At 60.4% G+C, this 17,199-nt stretch overlaps 1 protein-coding gene across 1 annotated transcript; it reads left to right on the forward strand.

The window, feature by feature from the left end:
- The first annotated feature begins 124 nt into the window (after positions 1-124).
- RBPMS (RNA binding protein, mRNA processing factor) lies at positions 125-14,134 on the forward strand. Its single transcript, XM_082050665.1, has 9 exons — positions 125-241; positions 5,437-5,514; positions 5,980-6,018; positions 6,167-6,229; positions 7,034-7,184; positions 8,268-8,398; positions 10,300-10,369; positions 11,232-11,337; positions 12,095-14,134. Exons 1-7 carry the CDS (start codon positions 179-181, stop codon positions 10,360-10,362), a joined length of 588 nt encoding a protein of 195 aa, XP_081906791.1. The 5' UTR covers positions 125-178; the 3' UTR covers positions 10,363-10,369; positions 11,232-11,337; positions 12,095-14,134.
- The last annotated feature ends 3,065 nt before the right edge of the window (positions 14,135-17,199 follow it).

Raw genomic sequence — 17,199 nt, forward strand, 5'->3', positions numbered from 1 at the left:
ATCCGCCGGCCGCTCCCCCATCCCCATCCCGCCCCCTCCCTCTCCCCGCCCCGTCCCTCCCCCGGTCCCCACCGCCCCGCCCCGGTCCCCCCGGTCCCCCCCCGTGGCCCAGCCTTCAGCACCGCCCGCCCCGGCCGCGGCTGCCGCCGGCGGGACGCGGAGCGGGGCCGGACGCACCATGAGCAGCCTCCCCGCCGAGCGGGAGGGCGGCCCCGCCGACACCGGCCTGCCCGAGGAGGAGGTAGCGGGGTGGGGGGAGACCATCCCACGGGCTGGGGGTTTGGGAGCGGGGAGGGATCCGCCATCGCCCCCCCACCCGCGATCCCCGGGGGCTGCGCTCCGTGGGCGCCCACGCACTCTCGGGGGGGCCGCGCCGGACGGGGGTCCCGTCGGTGTCCCCGGTGCCGGGTACCCCGGGCTCTGCCGGGGGGAGCGGCGGGCAGCGCAGCCCCCGCGCCTGGGGACGCCCGCCCCGGTGGGACCATCGCGTGTCCCCCCCGGGTGTCCCCGCGAACACCCCTCTGCCCCCCCGGGGAAGGACACCGGGCGCTGGGGACACGAAACTCCCGGGAGGGGCACGAAACAGCCTCACCCTGGGGACGGTGCCGGGTGGCATGTGGGGTGACGGTGCCAGCGGGTACCCTGCGAGCGGTGGCCCTTGTGTCCCTCCCCCCGCAGCGGGTCTCACCCCGCAGATGTGTGAAACACCCTGTCCCCACGGGTGACAAACCCCACGCCCACGCCGCGGGGACCGGAGTGTTGTTTTTTTTGTTCTCCGTGGCTGCTGCCCAAGTTCCTGGTTTTGCCCATGACCTTGAACGGGGAATGTGGACTTTGGGAGGGTGCAAGCGGGCGATAGCGATCTGCTCCTTACCTTTCCCCCGCCGCTCCGCTCCGCTCCGCGCCCGCCCGGCCCCGCGGGGTCTCGGCTGGATGGATAACGCCGGGATGCAGGCACCGGGGATCCGCTCGCCTTCATGTTTTTATTTCAGAGCCATCCCCAGCCAACTGGTTCCGCCTTGAAACTTGTCAAAGTTTCCCCAGAGCACTTCGATAAAAGGGAATTTTGGGGGGTGAAGTGCTGGCGGCCTTGCTGGGTGAGGGCCAGGTGATGCTGCTGGGTCCTTGCAGGTGACACGGCGGTGGGACCTGTCCTGGAGGACTTCCCAAGCGGTGTGGTGCGTGCTGTGCCGGCGAAGGGCAGGATCCAGGGGGGCAAGGGGCTGGCCCTCGCACTGCTGGCCCTTGGGGAACCCCTACCTTGGGCAGGGGCTGGTGGGCACAATGAGACCCAGGGGGGACAGCCCCAAGGTGCTGGGGACCCCCTCCATGTCCCGGCGTCAGGAGGGCGAGGGCTGCCCGTGCTTGCACGCTGGGCAGGTATTTTCCTTGCACGAGTTTTTCCAGCCCTGCCTGGAAGAGCCGGTGCGTTTGAGTATTTGCTCAAGCGTAAGGGAAGGGGGGGTGCCCAGTGCCCTGCAAGCCTCTCTGCTCCCTGGGGTTTACCTTCCAGCCTCGTGCCCCCCAAAAAAAGAGGGAGAAGCAGCACCCATCCCAGGGAGTTAGATTGGGGTGCAGCGATGGGGGACAAGCCCCTGCTTCGTCCCCACCCCTCCTCCTCAGGCTGGCTGGGGTCCCGCTGCCTGCACCTGGCACCCCGGGGCACCCTCCCCATCCTGCTCACCTCCCCCCTAGAGGCACCCCCGGCCAGGGGGGTCCCTGCGGAGGAGCCTGGCGGGGACAGAGCAATTTGGAAAGGAGGTCACGTCACTCCGGCTGGGTGAGAACGGCATGTAAAAGGCACGACGGAGGCCTTATTTGGTAACGGAGCGGCTCTGGAGAGCCCGGCTGGCGGCCCTCTGCCCCATCCCATGCCAGATCCCTCAGTGTGGGGGGGACCGAGCGTGAGGAGGGGACCCCCGGGATGGATTCTGGGGGGGAAGGTCCCCAGCAGGGGGATAAGGTTTGTCCCCACGGTCCCTGCGTCCCGTCTCCCCCGTGGTTGTGCCTCCTCTCTCCGGGGGATCGGGAGCCGGCCCGGGGGGGCCAGGGCTGTGCGTGACCTCCCGCCCGTGCCCGCAGCTCCTGGGCTCTGTTGCAATCCCCCAGCTGCTCCCTTGGCGTTTCCTTCGCCGCTTCCTCGTTCCAGCCCCGACGCGGCTCCGCACCCGCCGTTTCCCAGGGCTGCTCCTCTCCTCCCATCCTCCGCCCGACGCTGCGCTGCCGGTCCGGCCCTTCCGCATCCCCGGGACGGGGGATCCGGCATCCCCCGGCCGTGTTTATATCGGGGAGTTTTGCGGGTTGATGGCAGCCCGGGAATCCAAACCCAGCCGAGGGGGACGCTCCATTAACCGAGCGAATATTTACGCAAGGGCTAATCCCCGCGGGGCTGGAATGCGCCCCGCCGCGGGGGCAGGCAGGACCCCGCTTTGCCGGGGAAAGGCCGGGCTTGCCGTGTGTTCCAGCTCCGTCCCGACCCTGTGCCATCACCCCCGGCTTCCCGGCGGCGGGCAGCCAAGCGGCTAATCGCCTGGTAGAAAATTAAAGCGAGCCCCCGCTGGAAGGCAGTGGATGGGGAGCTGGGGCTGAAGGAGGTAATTAAATACTTCGTAAATGAATCACCCAGACGCTGTCCACCTCTCCACTCCCGTCCCCGGCCTGTTAACGTTTACTGGGGGTGGTTTGTGCAGGGGTAGGGGAGCGTGACGGCACTCGGCATCCCTCAGGGTACCCGACTTCCCTCGGGGTACCACCGGCTGGTGGGGGTCCCAGGTGGGCAAACACCCCCCTGGTGCCCGCTTACCTTTGGGAGACAAACCTGGCTTGTGGCTTCAGGGTTCACATTGGATGTGGGGAACAATTTCTTCCCCAAAGGGCTGTGGGGCATTGGAACAGGCTGCCCAGGGCAGTGCTGGAGTCACCATCCCTGGAGGGTTGGACAGACGGACATGAGGTTCTCAGGACATGGGGCAGCGCATTATGGTTGGACTCGATGATCTTGAGGGTCTTTTCCAACCAAAATGATTTGGTGATTCTATGATTCACGCGAGGAAGAGGAGGAGGAGTGCTGGGGCCATCCTCAAGCCACCATCTGGAGACCCTGGTCACATCTTAGCCCAGGTCCCCGCCTGTCCTCACGTGTCCTCAGCTCTGATTATCCCTGCAAATGCCACCAGACCTTCTCCAGTGTCTCTTAAACCTGTCCCCAGACTGGCTGTGGTGGTTGAGGGACAGCATAAGGTGACAGCGGGACACAGAGGAGGGAAGTCCCGGGGCCAGAGGTGGCTTCCTGAGGACAGGAGGAGACTTTCTGCAGGGACAATACACACAGGGTGAGGTGGCAGAGCGCACGGCAGCAGCAGAGGAGGGACACGGCCAGGGGACCGCGTGTGCTCGCCGTGCAGTCCCGTGGCCATCACCATCCCCGCTGAAGGAAAGCGGGGTTGGGGGCACCCACAGGGCCAGCAGCTTCCCCTGGAAGAGACCCCAAACTCAACCCAGGAGAAGAGATGGAGAAACGCATGCCCAAGAAGAAACTCAATTCTGCACAGCAGAATTGAAATGGGATTTCTCTGATAAAGCTCTTCTCTTCCCCCACTAAGGGCAGGATTTTGCCCTGGGAGCATTTTTGGGAGGGATGGGGGCCGAGCCCCCGGCCGGCTGGGGCAGGGAAGCCTGGAGCAGGTCCCCGCGGGCTCCAACTCGCTTCCATTTAAGGGCAGGAGAAACATTTCCGCCTAAAAATCTTTCCCTTGGCAAAAAAAATCACATCTGTCCATTCTGCGGGGAATTCGCTGCCTTTCGCCGCTGGGCCCAATCCCTCCCACCTGCTTGTCGCCCAGTGAGGGGACGCTGTTTACATAGGACCTACTCAAATAGCCCTTCCACTTCGTACGCCAGCCCCCCCCAGCCTTCAAACATCATTTTGGGGCTGGAAAGCAGCGCCGGGGCCCTTTGGAGTCCTCCTCTCGCTCTCCCGCTCGCCGCCGGGTAATTTTATGGTTTAAAACTTGGCCGACCCGTGTTTGAACTTTCCAGGAAAACAAGTCATTAGCGAGGAGAAGCCTTTCCTTGGTGAGGCTGAATTTCGGAGGGGTTTTTCAGGGTCTTTTATCTCTCCTATTCATCTGCTGCGCTGCCACGGGGTGAAATTATCTGTTGAGGTTTGGATTATCTGTAGGGGTTTGGATTTCAGGAAGACGGGGGATGCTCAGCGTCCTCGGGAGGAAAACCCAGCCGGGAGGGCAGCTGCACCGCTCTGAAATGGAATAGATATATATTTTTCCCTTGGAAAGGGTAAATTTACCTTCTGTACATTACATTTAATGGATATGAGGGAAGCTCCTCCGGATGAATCCCTGCGCAGGGAAATTCAGGCAGTGTGTCCATCAGGAGACGGTGCAGCATTGAATGCCAGGGGATGCTCCATCACCCTCTGATCTCAGGTTTTCTCTCCACCATCCCCAGATCTTGGATTTTCTCTCGATCTCGGATTTTCTCCCGATCTCTGGTTTTCTCCCGATCTCAGGTTTTCTCTCCATCACGCAGGATCTCTTGTTTGCCCAGCGATGGGGACCCAGCAGCGATGGGTATCAGCATCATGTTGCCATAAGGGCTCTATGGGAGCACCTTTTGTTATTTAAGAGCTATAGGTCAGCCAGAGGTTTTGTTACACAAAGCAGGAATGTTTGCTGGGAGATGAGGGGCACAGATATCTTATCTGCAAGAGAAAGGAGAAGAGTCAGCAGAAGAGTCGCCCTGGGTTGGCTGTTTCTGGCTGTTTTGCATGGCTCTTCCCCCCCGCCCCGCCCCCGCTCCAGGAAAAGAAGAGTCAAAAGAACCTGCCATCAGCCCCAGGCACCCATGGGTGGCTGGGGGGGGTCACCCATGGGTGAGATGTGGGGCTGAGGAGTGAAGCACCAGCAGCAGATCCAGCCGTCGGGGTCTCCTGCCCAGTTACAAACTGGTTATAAAGCAAAACTGTCCCCGCTCAGGTCCTGCCCAGGGTTTGGGTTTGACCGTCCCCAAGGAGCCCCATGAACCACAGGGCTGGTTTTGGGGAACCCCATCGCTGCAAAGGTGGGGGAAATATGGTCCCCAGGGACACAGCGGGAGGACTTTTAGGGTGTATTTACCCAGCAGAGTTTACTGCTGGGCGATTATTTCCTTACCTGACCTTCCCGGGCCGGTAAGGGGATTATCACACCGGTAGATCGCGGCTGCCCGGCCAATTTCTGTGGGCAAAAGCACCGTTTTCTAGCTCAGGGATGACGGTGGAGGGCTCCTGGTTTCTGGTGGTGGCAAGATCTGGTTTGTTCCTCTCCATCCCTGTGTCTGTCCTGGCCACCGCTGTCACCCCAGGGGCGGTGGGAACGGGGTTATCCCAAAGATGGGGATGAGGAAGGGTCTCCAGGAACCTCTTTTCTTCCTTTCCAGGTGAGGACGCTCTTTGTCAGCGGGTTGCCCCTGGACATCAAGCCCCGGGAACTTTACCTGCTCTTTAGGCCCTTTAAGGTACCAAATTGGGGTTGGGGGGTCTGGAAGCACTGGGCTGCCCTGGGCCCCGGCCCCATCCCCACCGACACGGGTGGGATCTGTGAGCGCCCGCTGGTTTCCCAAATAATTGGGTCATTTTATTCACCCAAACAACTTACTGCACCCGGTAAAACACCGACAAATGACATCGGGTGCTCTGATTGCGCTGGGGTTTTAACTGCACGATGACTTGCACCCCGTTTAACAGCACAAGGTGACTGCAAACCCTTCGGGTCTCTTGACCCTGCCAGATCTGGAGCTCAGACAGCGGTGCTTTCCAAAGACGAAGGAGAACGCTATTCAGGAATCCAGCACCCCTGCAAAAATCCAGCGCAGTCCCACAAAACTCCCCAAGCCGGTGCTGAGCCTTGGCGAGCTCAGCGGCTGATGGGTGCGGGAGCAGCCAAATCGCAGAAAACCCCTATTTTTATTCTTTCCTTACAGGGGTATGAAGGGTCTCTCATCAAACTCACCTCCAAGCAGGTAGGAGCCGCTCAAAACAGGGGCCGAGCACCCTGGGGCATCCACACCCCACGCTGCGCTGCCACCCTCCCCGTGTCCCCGGGGTGCTGGGGGGACCCTGCGCTGCTCCCCATCGTCCTGACATCTCCCCTCTCTCCTTCCTGCGCAGCCTGTGGGCTTCGTCAGCTTCGACAGCCGCTCCGAGGCCGAGGCGGCCAAGAACGCGCTGAACGTGAGTGCGCCCCAGCGTCCCGTCCATTCCCCTTTGCTTCCCCAAATCTCTCCCAATTCCCCCATCCCCGGTTGTGCGTGCCTCCTGCCCCGCTGGTCCCGCTGCATCCCGGTCCCTCCGGCCCATCCCCATCCAGCATCCCTGGCTTGAACCCCACAGGTTCGACCTGCGGGTAAAAGGATAAAGGAAGGGTTAAAAACCATTAAATTGTTAGATATGAGTCCATGAGAGACGCCTTTCCTGCTTGTCCAGTGGGAAAAATACCAGCTCAAGCTGCAAAAGCTCGCGGGGAGAAAGAATAAAATACACAGGGGAAAAAACATCCCAACCTGCTGCTGCTTAGACTGGAGCTCCTCAGCGGCTGGACTCACCCGCCGCGCCGCGCTCCCCCGAGCTCCAGCTTTAGGAAAATAATCAAAAGATAGAGCAAACTTCGCTTTCCTTTAGCAGCTCCCTCCTACCTGTGTGGGGTTCACCTGAAAACCATCAGGGGAGGTGGTTCTCTAATTCCTCCCTGGTTTTGTTGGTTGGCTGGTTGGTTGGATTTTTCTTGACTTCATTTTCAATGTAAACCTCTTTTTCTTTTGGCTCCACTAATCCCTGTGGATAAGAGCTCGGCCGCGCAGGACGCCGACGGCCAAATACGGCGCCGGTGCTCACGATGCTGGAGGAACACGAGGCACCCCGTGCCCCAGCAAACTATCTCGTTTCAACGCTGGAAGTTGACAAAAAATAAATCCCAACGTGGGTTTATTTTTGCTGCGGGGCGCTCACCCCCCCCCCCGCCTCCCTCCCTCCCCGCAGGGCATCCGCTTCGACCCCGAGATCCCCCAGACGCTGCGGCTGGAGTTCGCCAAGGCCAACACCAAGATGGCCAAGAGCAAGTTGGTGGGGACCCCCAACCCCAGCGCGCCGCTCCCCACCGCCGTCCCGCAGTTCATCGCCCGCGAGCCCTGTGAGTGGAACCACAGGACGGTTTGGGTGGGAGGGACGTTCCCAGGTCCCCATTTCCCCCCTGCCATGAGCAGGGACATCTGCACCAGCTCAGGGTGCTCAGAGCCCCGTCCAGCCTGGCCTGGGGTGTCTCCTGGGATGGTTCATCTCTGGGTACCTGGGCCAGGCTCTCAGCAACCTCAGGGAGAACAATTCCTTCATTTCTAACCCGAATCTCCCTCCTTTAGTTTAAAACCATCACCCCTTGTCCTATCACATCAGGCCCTGCTCAAAAGTCTGTCCCCATCTTTCTTACCGGCCCCTTTTAAGTCCAGAAAGGCCACAATAAGGTGTCCCGGAGCTTCTCTTCTCCAGCTGAACAGCCCAACTCTCTCAGCCTCATTTGCTCCAGGAAAAAACCCTTATTCAAGCGATTTGATGTTGCACAGGCGTCACAGGTGGATGTAAAACGCTGGGATGCCCAGGGGAGCAGAGATGCCGTGGGGGTGGTGGTGGTGAACGCTGGGGTGACTTGGAAGCAGGGACGCCTGGTTGCCCCAAGCATGGTGGCCCCAGGAGCACAGGGTCCTCAAAGGTGCTGCTGGCACTGGAGGGGACCCGGGGCAGGTGACAGCCAGAGGACCTGCGCAGGTGACATGGAGGAGCCCGTGGTGCTGCTTCACTGGGGGGTTTTCAAGCTGCGGTTGGGGTCTTGGTGGGGACCTGGGCGATGTCCTGCCATGAGCGCGCTGTACCCATCTCCGCACAGCCGCCGTTCCCCATCTCACCGCCGCACGCTCTCCTTCGAGCCAGCCAACGCCGGACCCCTGGGGTAATTAAAGCTGGCAGGGATAACGAGCTCAGCGTGGGCGCCCCGGCGATGCAGCCGGCCCCGCGGCACAGCTCGCCGCCTGCTCCCCGCGAGCTCGGTGCCAGCGTTGGCTTTTCGGTCAGTCCTCACCAGCAGCACGTGTCGCATCGCTTGTGTACAGGGGAGAAGCTCTGCTCGCGCCCCCACCTGCTGCCGGGGGGAGAAGAAAGGCAAACGGCACGAGGCACAGCGGGGACAGAGCCGGCGTTAACTCTCCTTCTTCTTCTCTTGCAGACGAGCTCACGGTGCCCGCACTCTACCCCAGTAGCCCTGAAGTGTGGGGGCCGTACCCTCTGTACCCGGCGGAGTTAGCGCCTGCCCTACCTCCTCCTGCTTTCACCTACCCCGCTTCGCTGCACGCCCAGGTAATTTGGACCCATCCGCCACCACTGCGCTCACCCCCCCACCCGCCCCGAGCCCCCTTCCTGTCCCCAGGGTGCTCACCGCACCGCTAACCTCTAACAGGCACTGTGTCCCCCCAGATGTAGCCAGGACACCTCTCCCTTCCTACCTGCGCTCTCGCCTACACCGGGACAGGCAGGGAGGGATGCGGGATGCAGGATGAGGGATGCAGGATGGAGGATGGAGGATGCGGGATGAGGGATGCAGGATGGAGGATGCGGGATGCAGGATGAGGGATGCAGGATGCGGGATGCGGGATGCAGGATGCGGGATGCAGGATGCGGGATGCAGGATGCGGGATGCAGGATGAGGGATGCAGGATGAGGGATGCAGGATGCGGGATGGAGGATGCGGGATGAGGGATGCAGGATGGAGGATGCAGGATGAGGGATGCGGGATGCAGGATGCGGGATGCAGGATGCGGGATGAGGGATGCGGGATGCGGGATGCGGGATGAGGGATGCGGGATGAGGGATGAGGGATGCGGGATGAGGGATGCGGGATGAGGGATGCAGGATGCGGGATGAGGGATGCAGGATGCGGGATGAGGGATGCAGGATGCTCTCAGTGGCTGGACTGTCCCCGTCAGTCCCAGCACCGAATGAGCCATCTGGCTGCTGGCAGGGTGTGAGATCATAGGATCATAGAAGGGTTTGGTTTGAAGGGACGTTCCCAGCTCCCCAGTGCCCCCTGCCATGACAGGGACATCGTCACCAGCTCAGGGTGCTCAGAGCCCCGTCCAGCCTGGCCTGGGATGTCTCAGGGATGTTTCATCCACCCCCTCTCAGTACCTGGGCCAGGCTCTCACCACAAGATGGGGGCTCCTGAACCCCCTGCCACCCCTCCAGCATTGCTGGGGTGCTTGTCCCTCCCTGGCAAGTGACGTGCGAATGGAGGACCCGTCTTTCCTTGACAAGGCACTCTTGTTGCAAGCACTACTTGGGGTGATGGCAGCACGCAGCCGTTAAAAATTAACCACCCACCTCAGAAGAGGAGCCGGGAAAAGAAGCCGTGGAAACAGGGGCTGCGGAGGCTTTCCCTTGCCCTTTGGGGAATTGCCAGCACCGGAGTGGCATCGTGAGGATGCTGGGATGAGACCCTGCCATGGCGGGGGAACAGGACATCACCGCAGCTTTTACACCTCGGCTCTGGCTCGTGTGGGAGCTGGAGGAAACGATGACCTGGAAACAGATTTGGTGGATAAGTCACATCGAAAAGGCTTTTAGCCCTGGAGGAAAACCACTCAGCGTACAAACCAGCCGCAGCCTTTGGATGGAACTCTGGCTTTCCAGGCTCTGCTGTTTGTAGGAAGAGCGGCGGTAAATATTATTGCAGCGACATACTTGCCTTGTCAAATCGCTGTCAAACAGGCAGCACTTGGCCCGCTCGGGAGGCCAAGGAAACAGGCGTGAGGATGAGCCTGGCTTTGCGAGGGCAAACCCGGCTGAGCCGCGACGGCTTGAAGAAACAGTGTCTGCTGTGGTTATAGAGCCTCCAGGTGCTCCCAGCACAGCGGGGAGGATGCTGGTGGCACCTTCCCCGTCACCCCAGGGTGCTGGGGGCCCTGCAGAGGGGTGTCACCCCCCGAACCAGAGCTGCTTTACAGGATTTGCTTGGAAATCGGGACGGGGTGGAACTTTTCCCCGCCCGTCTCCTGTGGGATTTGCAGGTTTTGAGTGGGAACGAGTCCCGGTGAGACCGTCCCAGCTCGGTCCTGCTGCTGCAGTCCGTGCTCAGCCCCGGCTGCTGTCACTGGCCACACCGGAGCTGGGGTGGCCACGCCGTGTGCGTTTCGAGCTCTGTGTGCCTGGGGAGGGCTGGGGGCGGCCGGCCCCCCTCACCCTCCGCCCCCGTGTCTCTGCAGATGCGCTGGCTCCCCCCCTCCGAGGCTGGTTCTCAGGGCTGGAAGTCCCGTCAGTTCTGCTGAATGCTGGGTGAGTGTTACCCCCTCCCGCCGGGGGGCTGGGGCCACGTCCCGCTCGCCCCGAGCTCCCCCCGCCACCACTGGGGTCACCCGGCCGGCCAGATACACTCTGTGGATAACCCAGCCTCTCGTGGGGAAATAAAGAAGGGATGCAAATGGAAGAGGAGTCAGAGGCTGGGCCGGGGGTCCTGTGCCACCGCCCTGCCTGTCCCCACCCGGCCACCGGGACCGGCCGCGGCTGCAGCTGAGCCGAGATTTGGACCCAAAAAGCACTTACCGGCTATTTTAGGCTCAGCAGATAAAAATAGGGAGCGGCGAGGTTTTGGGAACCAGCGGTTCTTCCAAAATATGGAGTGTGCCAAGGTTTCCAGCTTAACATGTAAGCGCAGAGCCGTATTTGGGAAGGGGAGGTGAGTGGATCCCATGGAACGGCTCCATCTTCCTGCAGCCACCCCGGTACCTGCCGCGGGCGGCGGGGACAGAACCACAGAATCATTTTGGTTGGAAAAGACCCTCAAGATCGAGTCCAACCATAACCCACCCCTGTCCCTGCCCCACGTCCTGAGAACCTCATGTCCGTCTGTCCAGCCCTCCAGGGATGGTGACTCCAGCACTGCCCTGGGCAGCCTGTTCCAATGCCCCACAGCCCTTTGGGGAAGAAATTGTTCCCCACATCCAACCTCAACCTCCCCTGGGCAACTTGAGGCCGTTTGCTCTGCTCCTGGCGCTCGTCACTGTAGAGGACGGGCTGAGCCTGGACCCGAGGGCTGGGGACGCCCCAGCTTGGTGACCTCCCCGCCAGGCTCCCCCCGCCGGACAGGGACACGGCACAGTGACCGCGGCGTCCCTGACCCTGTGCCGTGTCCCCGCAGGTCTCAGGTGTGTGATGGTGGCCTACAGTCAGTCTTGTGGGTACGAACCGAGTCTTCCGAGGTGGCTCCCGGGTTGGCGCGCTCCCCGCACGCCCACAGCGCGCTGGTAAGGACGCGGCACGGGGCCGGGGACGCGGCCCCTCCGCTGCTTCGGGGAGGGGGCGGAAGGGTGAGGAAATGGGGGGGATGTCCCCAAGGGAGCAGGAATGTCCCCTGGGCTGGAGCCCTGTGGGACAGCGGGGCTGCTCCCACCACGGCACCGAACCACGGTACCGAACCACGGCACCAAACCGCAGTACAGAACCATGGTACTGAACCACGGCACCAAACCACGGCACCGAACCACGGCACCGAACCACAATACCAAACCACGGTACCAAACCACGGTACCGAACCACAATACCAAACCATGGTACCAAACCACGGCACCGAACCACAGCACCAAACCACGGTACCAAACCACAATACCCAACCACGGTACCGAACCACGGCACTGAACCACGGTACTGAACCACAATACCAAACCACAGCACCGAACCACAGTACCAAACCACAATACCAAACCACGGTACCGAACCACGGCTGTGCCGTTCTGTTCCGGCGCGTATCTCGTTATCGGGGGCAGAGTTTGGGCAGCCCAGGAATGCCTCTGAGTTACCCCTCCCTGCCCCGTAATCTCATCTCGCTGCCTTCTCCTTCCTGCCTTGGATCAACACAGACTTGAATTCCTCTTAAGTGCAAAATTCAGCTCAAATTTAACTCTCAAGCTTCCCGGCTGCTGCCTCCCCCGTTAAAAGCCGGAGGCTGCAAACGGGCCGGAGACCGCGGCTGCTTTATTTTAACACCTCTCTCTGTCGTTACAGGCTTGAAGAAACCAAACCCAAACCCACCCCACGACCTCCCACGAGCGTGGATTCCTCCAAGACTTTCCCACAGCCTCTATCACACATCTGCTCTCCTAGAAGAGAAACGACGAGCATACCCAGTAATAATATTTTCCTCTTTTACACTGTATATCGGTCAGGAAGAGCGCGTTACTTGTGAAAGCGTGGTTTTGACAGGCATCGCTGCAGCGTTTGAAAAGCTGTTTGCAAGCAGAACCATAGGAAAACGGACTACAGAAAAACAGCAACTAAACCAAAATGAGAGCAAGTATTTTTGTACCAAACCTCCTAAACAGGACAATCTTACACTGGGTCGGACCACAGGATATCGTGCGTGACTTCCGAGCGCGTGTAATCCAGAGTCCCCTCCCTGCTGGAGCCGCGCTCCCCATCCCGGCCACGCGCCTGCGGACACTTACAGTATTACCCTTTTCTCCCCCGTTTTACCAAATGACGAGCAGGCGGGACAATGGGGAGCTTTCTGATGGTGACGTTCTCCGTACCGGGGGCTGTGTTGAACGTCTGGCTGTGCAGGGGGCCGGGGATGAGCACCGACCGGTGAGAATCCGTGTCCTGCTCCTGCCGGGACTGCTCCGGTTGTGATGGGAACGTAAACTGCTGTACGAGGAAAAACAACCAACAACCCTCGGTTCACCAGCTTACTCAAGGTTAGGCGAGTCCTGAGCAAGCTGAGAGGCTTAGGTGCCCGCCTACCATTAGGCCAAAGCGCTGGACCGAGCTGGGGTTTGAGCATCGTGGTTCTGCCGGCCCAGCTGCTGCCGCACCGCGGCTCCGTGTTCCCGCGAGCAAAGAGGCCGCGGACCCCGTGGGGCAAGATCTGCTACGAACCCCGTGGGGCAGGATCTGCCATAGACCCCGTGGGGCAGGATCTGCCACGGACCCCGTGGGGCAAGATCTGCTACGAACCCCGTGGGGCAGGATCCGCCGCGGAACCCGTGGGGCAGGATCTGCCGTAGACCCCGTGGGGCAGGATCCACCGCGGACCCCGTGGGGCAGGATCCGCCGCGGAACCCGTGGGGCAGGATCCGCCGCGGACCCCGTGGGGCAGGATCTGCCGTAGACCCCGTGGGGCAGGATCCGCCGCGGAACCCGTGGGGCAGGATCCGCTACAGACCCCGTGGGGCAGGATCCGCCACGGAACCCGTGGGGCAGGATCCGCTACAAACCCCGTGGGGCAGGATCCGCTACAGACCCCGTGGGGCAGGATCTGCTACAGACCCCGTGGGGCAGGATCCGCTACAGACCCCGTGGGGCAGGATCTGCTACAGACCCCGTGGGGCAGGATCCGCCGCAGACACTGTGGGGCAGGATCCACCGCGGACCCCGTGGGGCAGGATCCGCCGCGTTGGCCGAGGTACCAGCACACGGACCGCTCGACGTGCCAGTCTCGCCTCTTCTTTCTCCAGGAGGAGTTTGGGAATAGAAAAAGCCAAGCAAAAGTCAATAAATGTTTTAAAAAGCCCCGAATTTCGGTTTCTTGCAAAAGGAGGCGCAAAGCCCTTCTCGCCTCCCAGCCTTTCCCCAGGGAGCACGGGGACAGGGTGCCTGTGGCGCTGTTAAACACCATCATCTCCCTCCTTTCCTTCGTTCCGTGGGTGGGCAGAGATTCCGGCTGCCAAATCGGCGGGGAGCGGGGGGAAGAGATGGTGGGATGGGAAACCGTCCTGTTGGGTTTTCTGTGAAAAGCGGGACAGATAAAGGCGACGTGAGAAGCAATCGATTCCAAGACAAACCGTGGAGCAGCTTTAAATGGAACGACACCAGCATTTCCGAGCAACGGACTTAACTCTTGTAGCAAACTATTTCCTGTACTTTGTCTTGTGGGAGAGGAGAGAAGCTCCCGCCTCATCTGCTCCGCTCTTTTGGAAATATGTTTAAAGGTACTTTTCTATTGTTAATTTTTTGTTTTTTAGAAATAAAGCAGTGGTGATGGTGACGTGCAGAGCGCTGCTGTCGTGTGCTGTGCGGCTGGTGAGGAACAGGCAGGATCCCGCAAGGAACAGCCGCCTCCTTCCCCGGGGGTATTGAGAGGTGGCTTCTCAGGGCAGAAGGTCCTACTTTAGGCTCTAGGAAAGCTCCAAACCCCAGCCTGGAAGGATCCACAGACTTTAGAGAAATGAATCCAAGTTTACAAAGATGTTATCGGTTAGTTTTTAAACCTACTCGTCTTGGCACCGAGCACAGAAGTTAAGCGGAGATTTTCCATGAGCTCAGCCACAGAAGAGGCAATTGAAACCTAGACGCCACGGGCCAGAGGATGATCGTTATTATTATTTTTTTAACATGCTGAGAATTTTCAACTGCTCGGTCCATAAGCCCAGCCTAGAAACTCCTCCTCCCTGCTCCGCACCAGGAGCAAACGCAGCCCGGCTGGCGGTGCGGAGGGGACACGGTCACAGCGGTGCGGAGGGGACACGGTGTCACAGCGCTGCGGAGGGGACACGGTCACAGCGCTGTGAGGTGTCCAGGGTGGGGGAAAAGGCCTGGCGGTGCCACTTGAAACGCGGGTGGCAGGGATGAGCGGGGAGTTAAGCCCTTAATATCGGGTGCTAATTCCACCACAAGTCACAGCTTTTTTTCCCCAAGTCTTTTTCTTCCCGCCCCAGGCGCCACTTCAGCCACAGATGCTCTGGGGAGCAGATTCACGAGCAAACGTCCTCGCTAGGAGAGCGACGGGCGCTCACGCGTCCTCCCAGACGTCGCCTGGGCGCAGCACCTGCCCTGCTGGAAGCATTGAACCCTCGAACCAGGGTTTTGGTTTCCCCCCCTCTTGGTGCCAAAACGCTCTGGGCTGTGCGCCCATGGGCAGGGGAGGGAGCACCGAAGCGCCCGGCCCCGGCGTCCCCTCTGCCCGCGGTGACCTTTCCCCGGGCGGCCGGGGGAACATTCCTTCCCCGTGACCGTCCACCAACGGCCACAAAGGCCCGAGCTCTGGCGGACACCAGGAGGTTGCCAAACGGGGTGCCAGGGGCTCCCCCGTCGGGGAGGAAGAGGGAGAAGCGGGGGCCGGAGTCCCGGAGGGTGGGACGGAGGCGCGGGCAGGGATCTGGGGACGGGGACACGAGGGCAGGGACAGCAAAGGGCAGACGGAGCCGGCGCCCGGGATGGGGAGGAGGAGGAGGAGGAGAGAGCCCAACACCCATGGGCTGGTTGGGAGAGGGGGGAAGGCAAAATAAAAGCGGGAGAGGGAAGATGAGCCAGTGCGGGGCTCGGCCGGGCCGCACGCAGCTGGGGAAGCACCGGAGCCGTCCCACCGCCCGGGAGGACGGGGTAACGGTACACACGGGGTCACACAGCGCACCTCTGTCCTGGGTTATTGCTGCCTTGCCTTCAACCCTCACAACCTCGTATGAAAAGCATCTAATAAAGGCCCAGGGTTGTCCCAGAGCTGGGGCAGCCGCCCCCAGGCCACCAGCGCCCGCTCGGGGGACGTTTCAAACGCCAAGACGAGCACCCTGCTTTTGCCACAGCACCTTGCTTTCTTCTTTTCCACAACTTCTCCAGTAGCAGTATCTTGTAATATGAAATCACAGCCCCAAACATAGACAGAGAATATAGAAATGCAGTGCTGAAGGTACTTTTCAGTGCTAGTTTTGCTTTCTGTGTTTAACGCTGTCCGGAGTTAACTTTGAATTGACATACACGATGGAGCCGTTTTAAGTGCCCGTTGCTGGGAGGAGGACGAGGCTGGTTTAGACACAAGCGGCAGCCAGTTGGTGTAAGATCCACACCGAGTGTCCTCACCAAACCGCTGGAATTTCCTGGTAGCTGTGTTGGCTAATTTGTGGCCACAACTGCATTTAAGAACAATCTCTTTCTAACGTGGTATTTAGTGACTGGTGATTTAGTAGAAAAGCTCCCAGACTTAGCAGTATGAAATTTATCTTCTACACACAATATTCTAACCCCCCCATTAAAATGGAAAGAAAACTACAACTTTATGTGATAATTTTGCTTTATTTGCTTGGGGTAGTGACAAACTCTTCCTGTCTGAATGCTGATAGCGTTACCTGCCTCGCTGCCACAGCCCACAAACAGGATGATGCTGGAGCTTAAAGAGCGAAGATACCATTAGCAGATCCCTGCAACGCTGCTTCTGGAACACGGGGGAAGCCAAGCATCAGCAGAGCCCGGACCTCGTTCCGCAGTCTCCATAATTAATAAGTAGCTCGGGAGGGAACAGAGAGCACAGCGTAAGTGATGGAGGCAGGAGGAACCGCACGGGTACTCAGGCCTTGGATGTAAGCCCAGAAGTGCAGGTACTCTCAAAAAGTTAATGTAAGGACAACCTCCCGCTTCACTGTCCCTTTCCTGCGCTGTGCTGGCGCTCGGCACAACGTCCGGCCCGCCAAATATCCAGCCAAACTTCCCGCGTTCCCCTATCATGTCACCTGCCGTGGCTGCCATAAGAAGTCTGACTGCATGGTCTCCGTCACCGCCCTTCGCGCCGCTCCGCCCGCGATCAGATGCGCTGCTGCGGCACACGGAGCTGAGCCGGCGCCCAGACCTGCCCCCGGGGTCCTGCGTCCCTCTCCAACGGGACGGGAGGCACAAACTGCACACGGCTCCCAGGTGTGACAGCAGCGTCCCTGCCCCGCGTTCCCTGGGAACAGAGCAGCTCCAGTCGTGTGACACCCAGCTGGGAGAAGCTGCCTCCATGCCCGGAGCCCGGCTGCGTCCAGATGAGCCCCTTCTGTGGGGAGCTGCTCCTTGGCCTTACCTGCTTCACGGGGACGCGTCCAGAGAGCCCCGGGCAAGACAGACACGGCTGGGAACGCACCTACAGAGCCAGAAACACAGACCTGAGGAGCAGCGCAGAGTCAGAGAGTTACTTTGGTTGGAAGAGCCCCTCAAGATCATCAAGTCCAACCATAACCCACCCCTGTCCCTGCCCCATGTCCTGAGAACCTCATGTCCGTCTGTCCAACCCTCCAGGGATGGTGACTCCAGCACTGCCCTGGGCAGCCTGTTCCAATGCCCCACAGCCCCTTGGGGAAGAAATTGTTCCCCACATCCAACCTCAACCTCCCCTGGCACAACTTGAGCTGATAAGGTCTCCCCTC

This window comes from Streptopelia decaocto, assembly GCF_964273445.1.
Source record: "Streptopelia decaocto genome assembly, chromosome: 4".
Classification (NCBI taxonomy): domain Eukaryota; kingdom Metazoa; phylum Chordata; class Aves; order Columbiformes; family Columbidae; genus Streptopelia; species Streptopelia decaocto.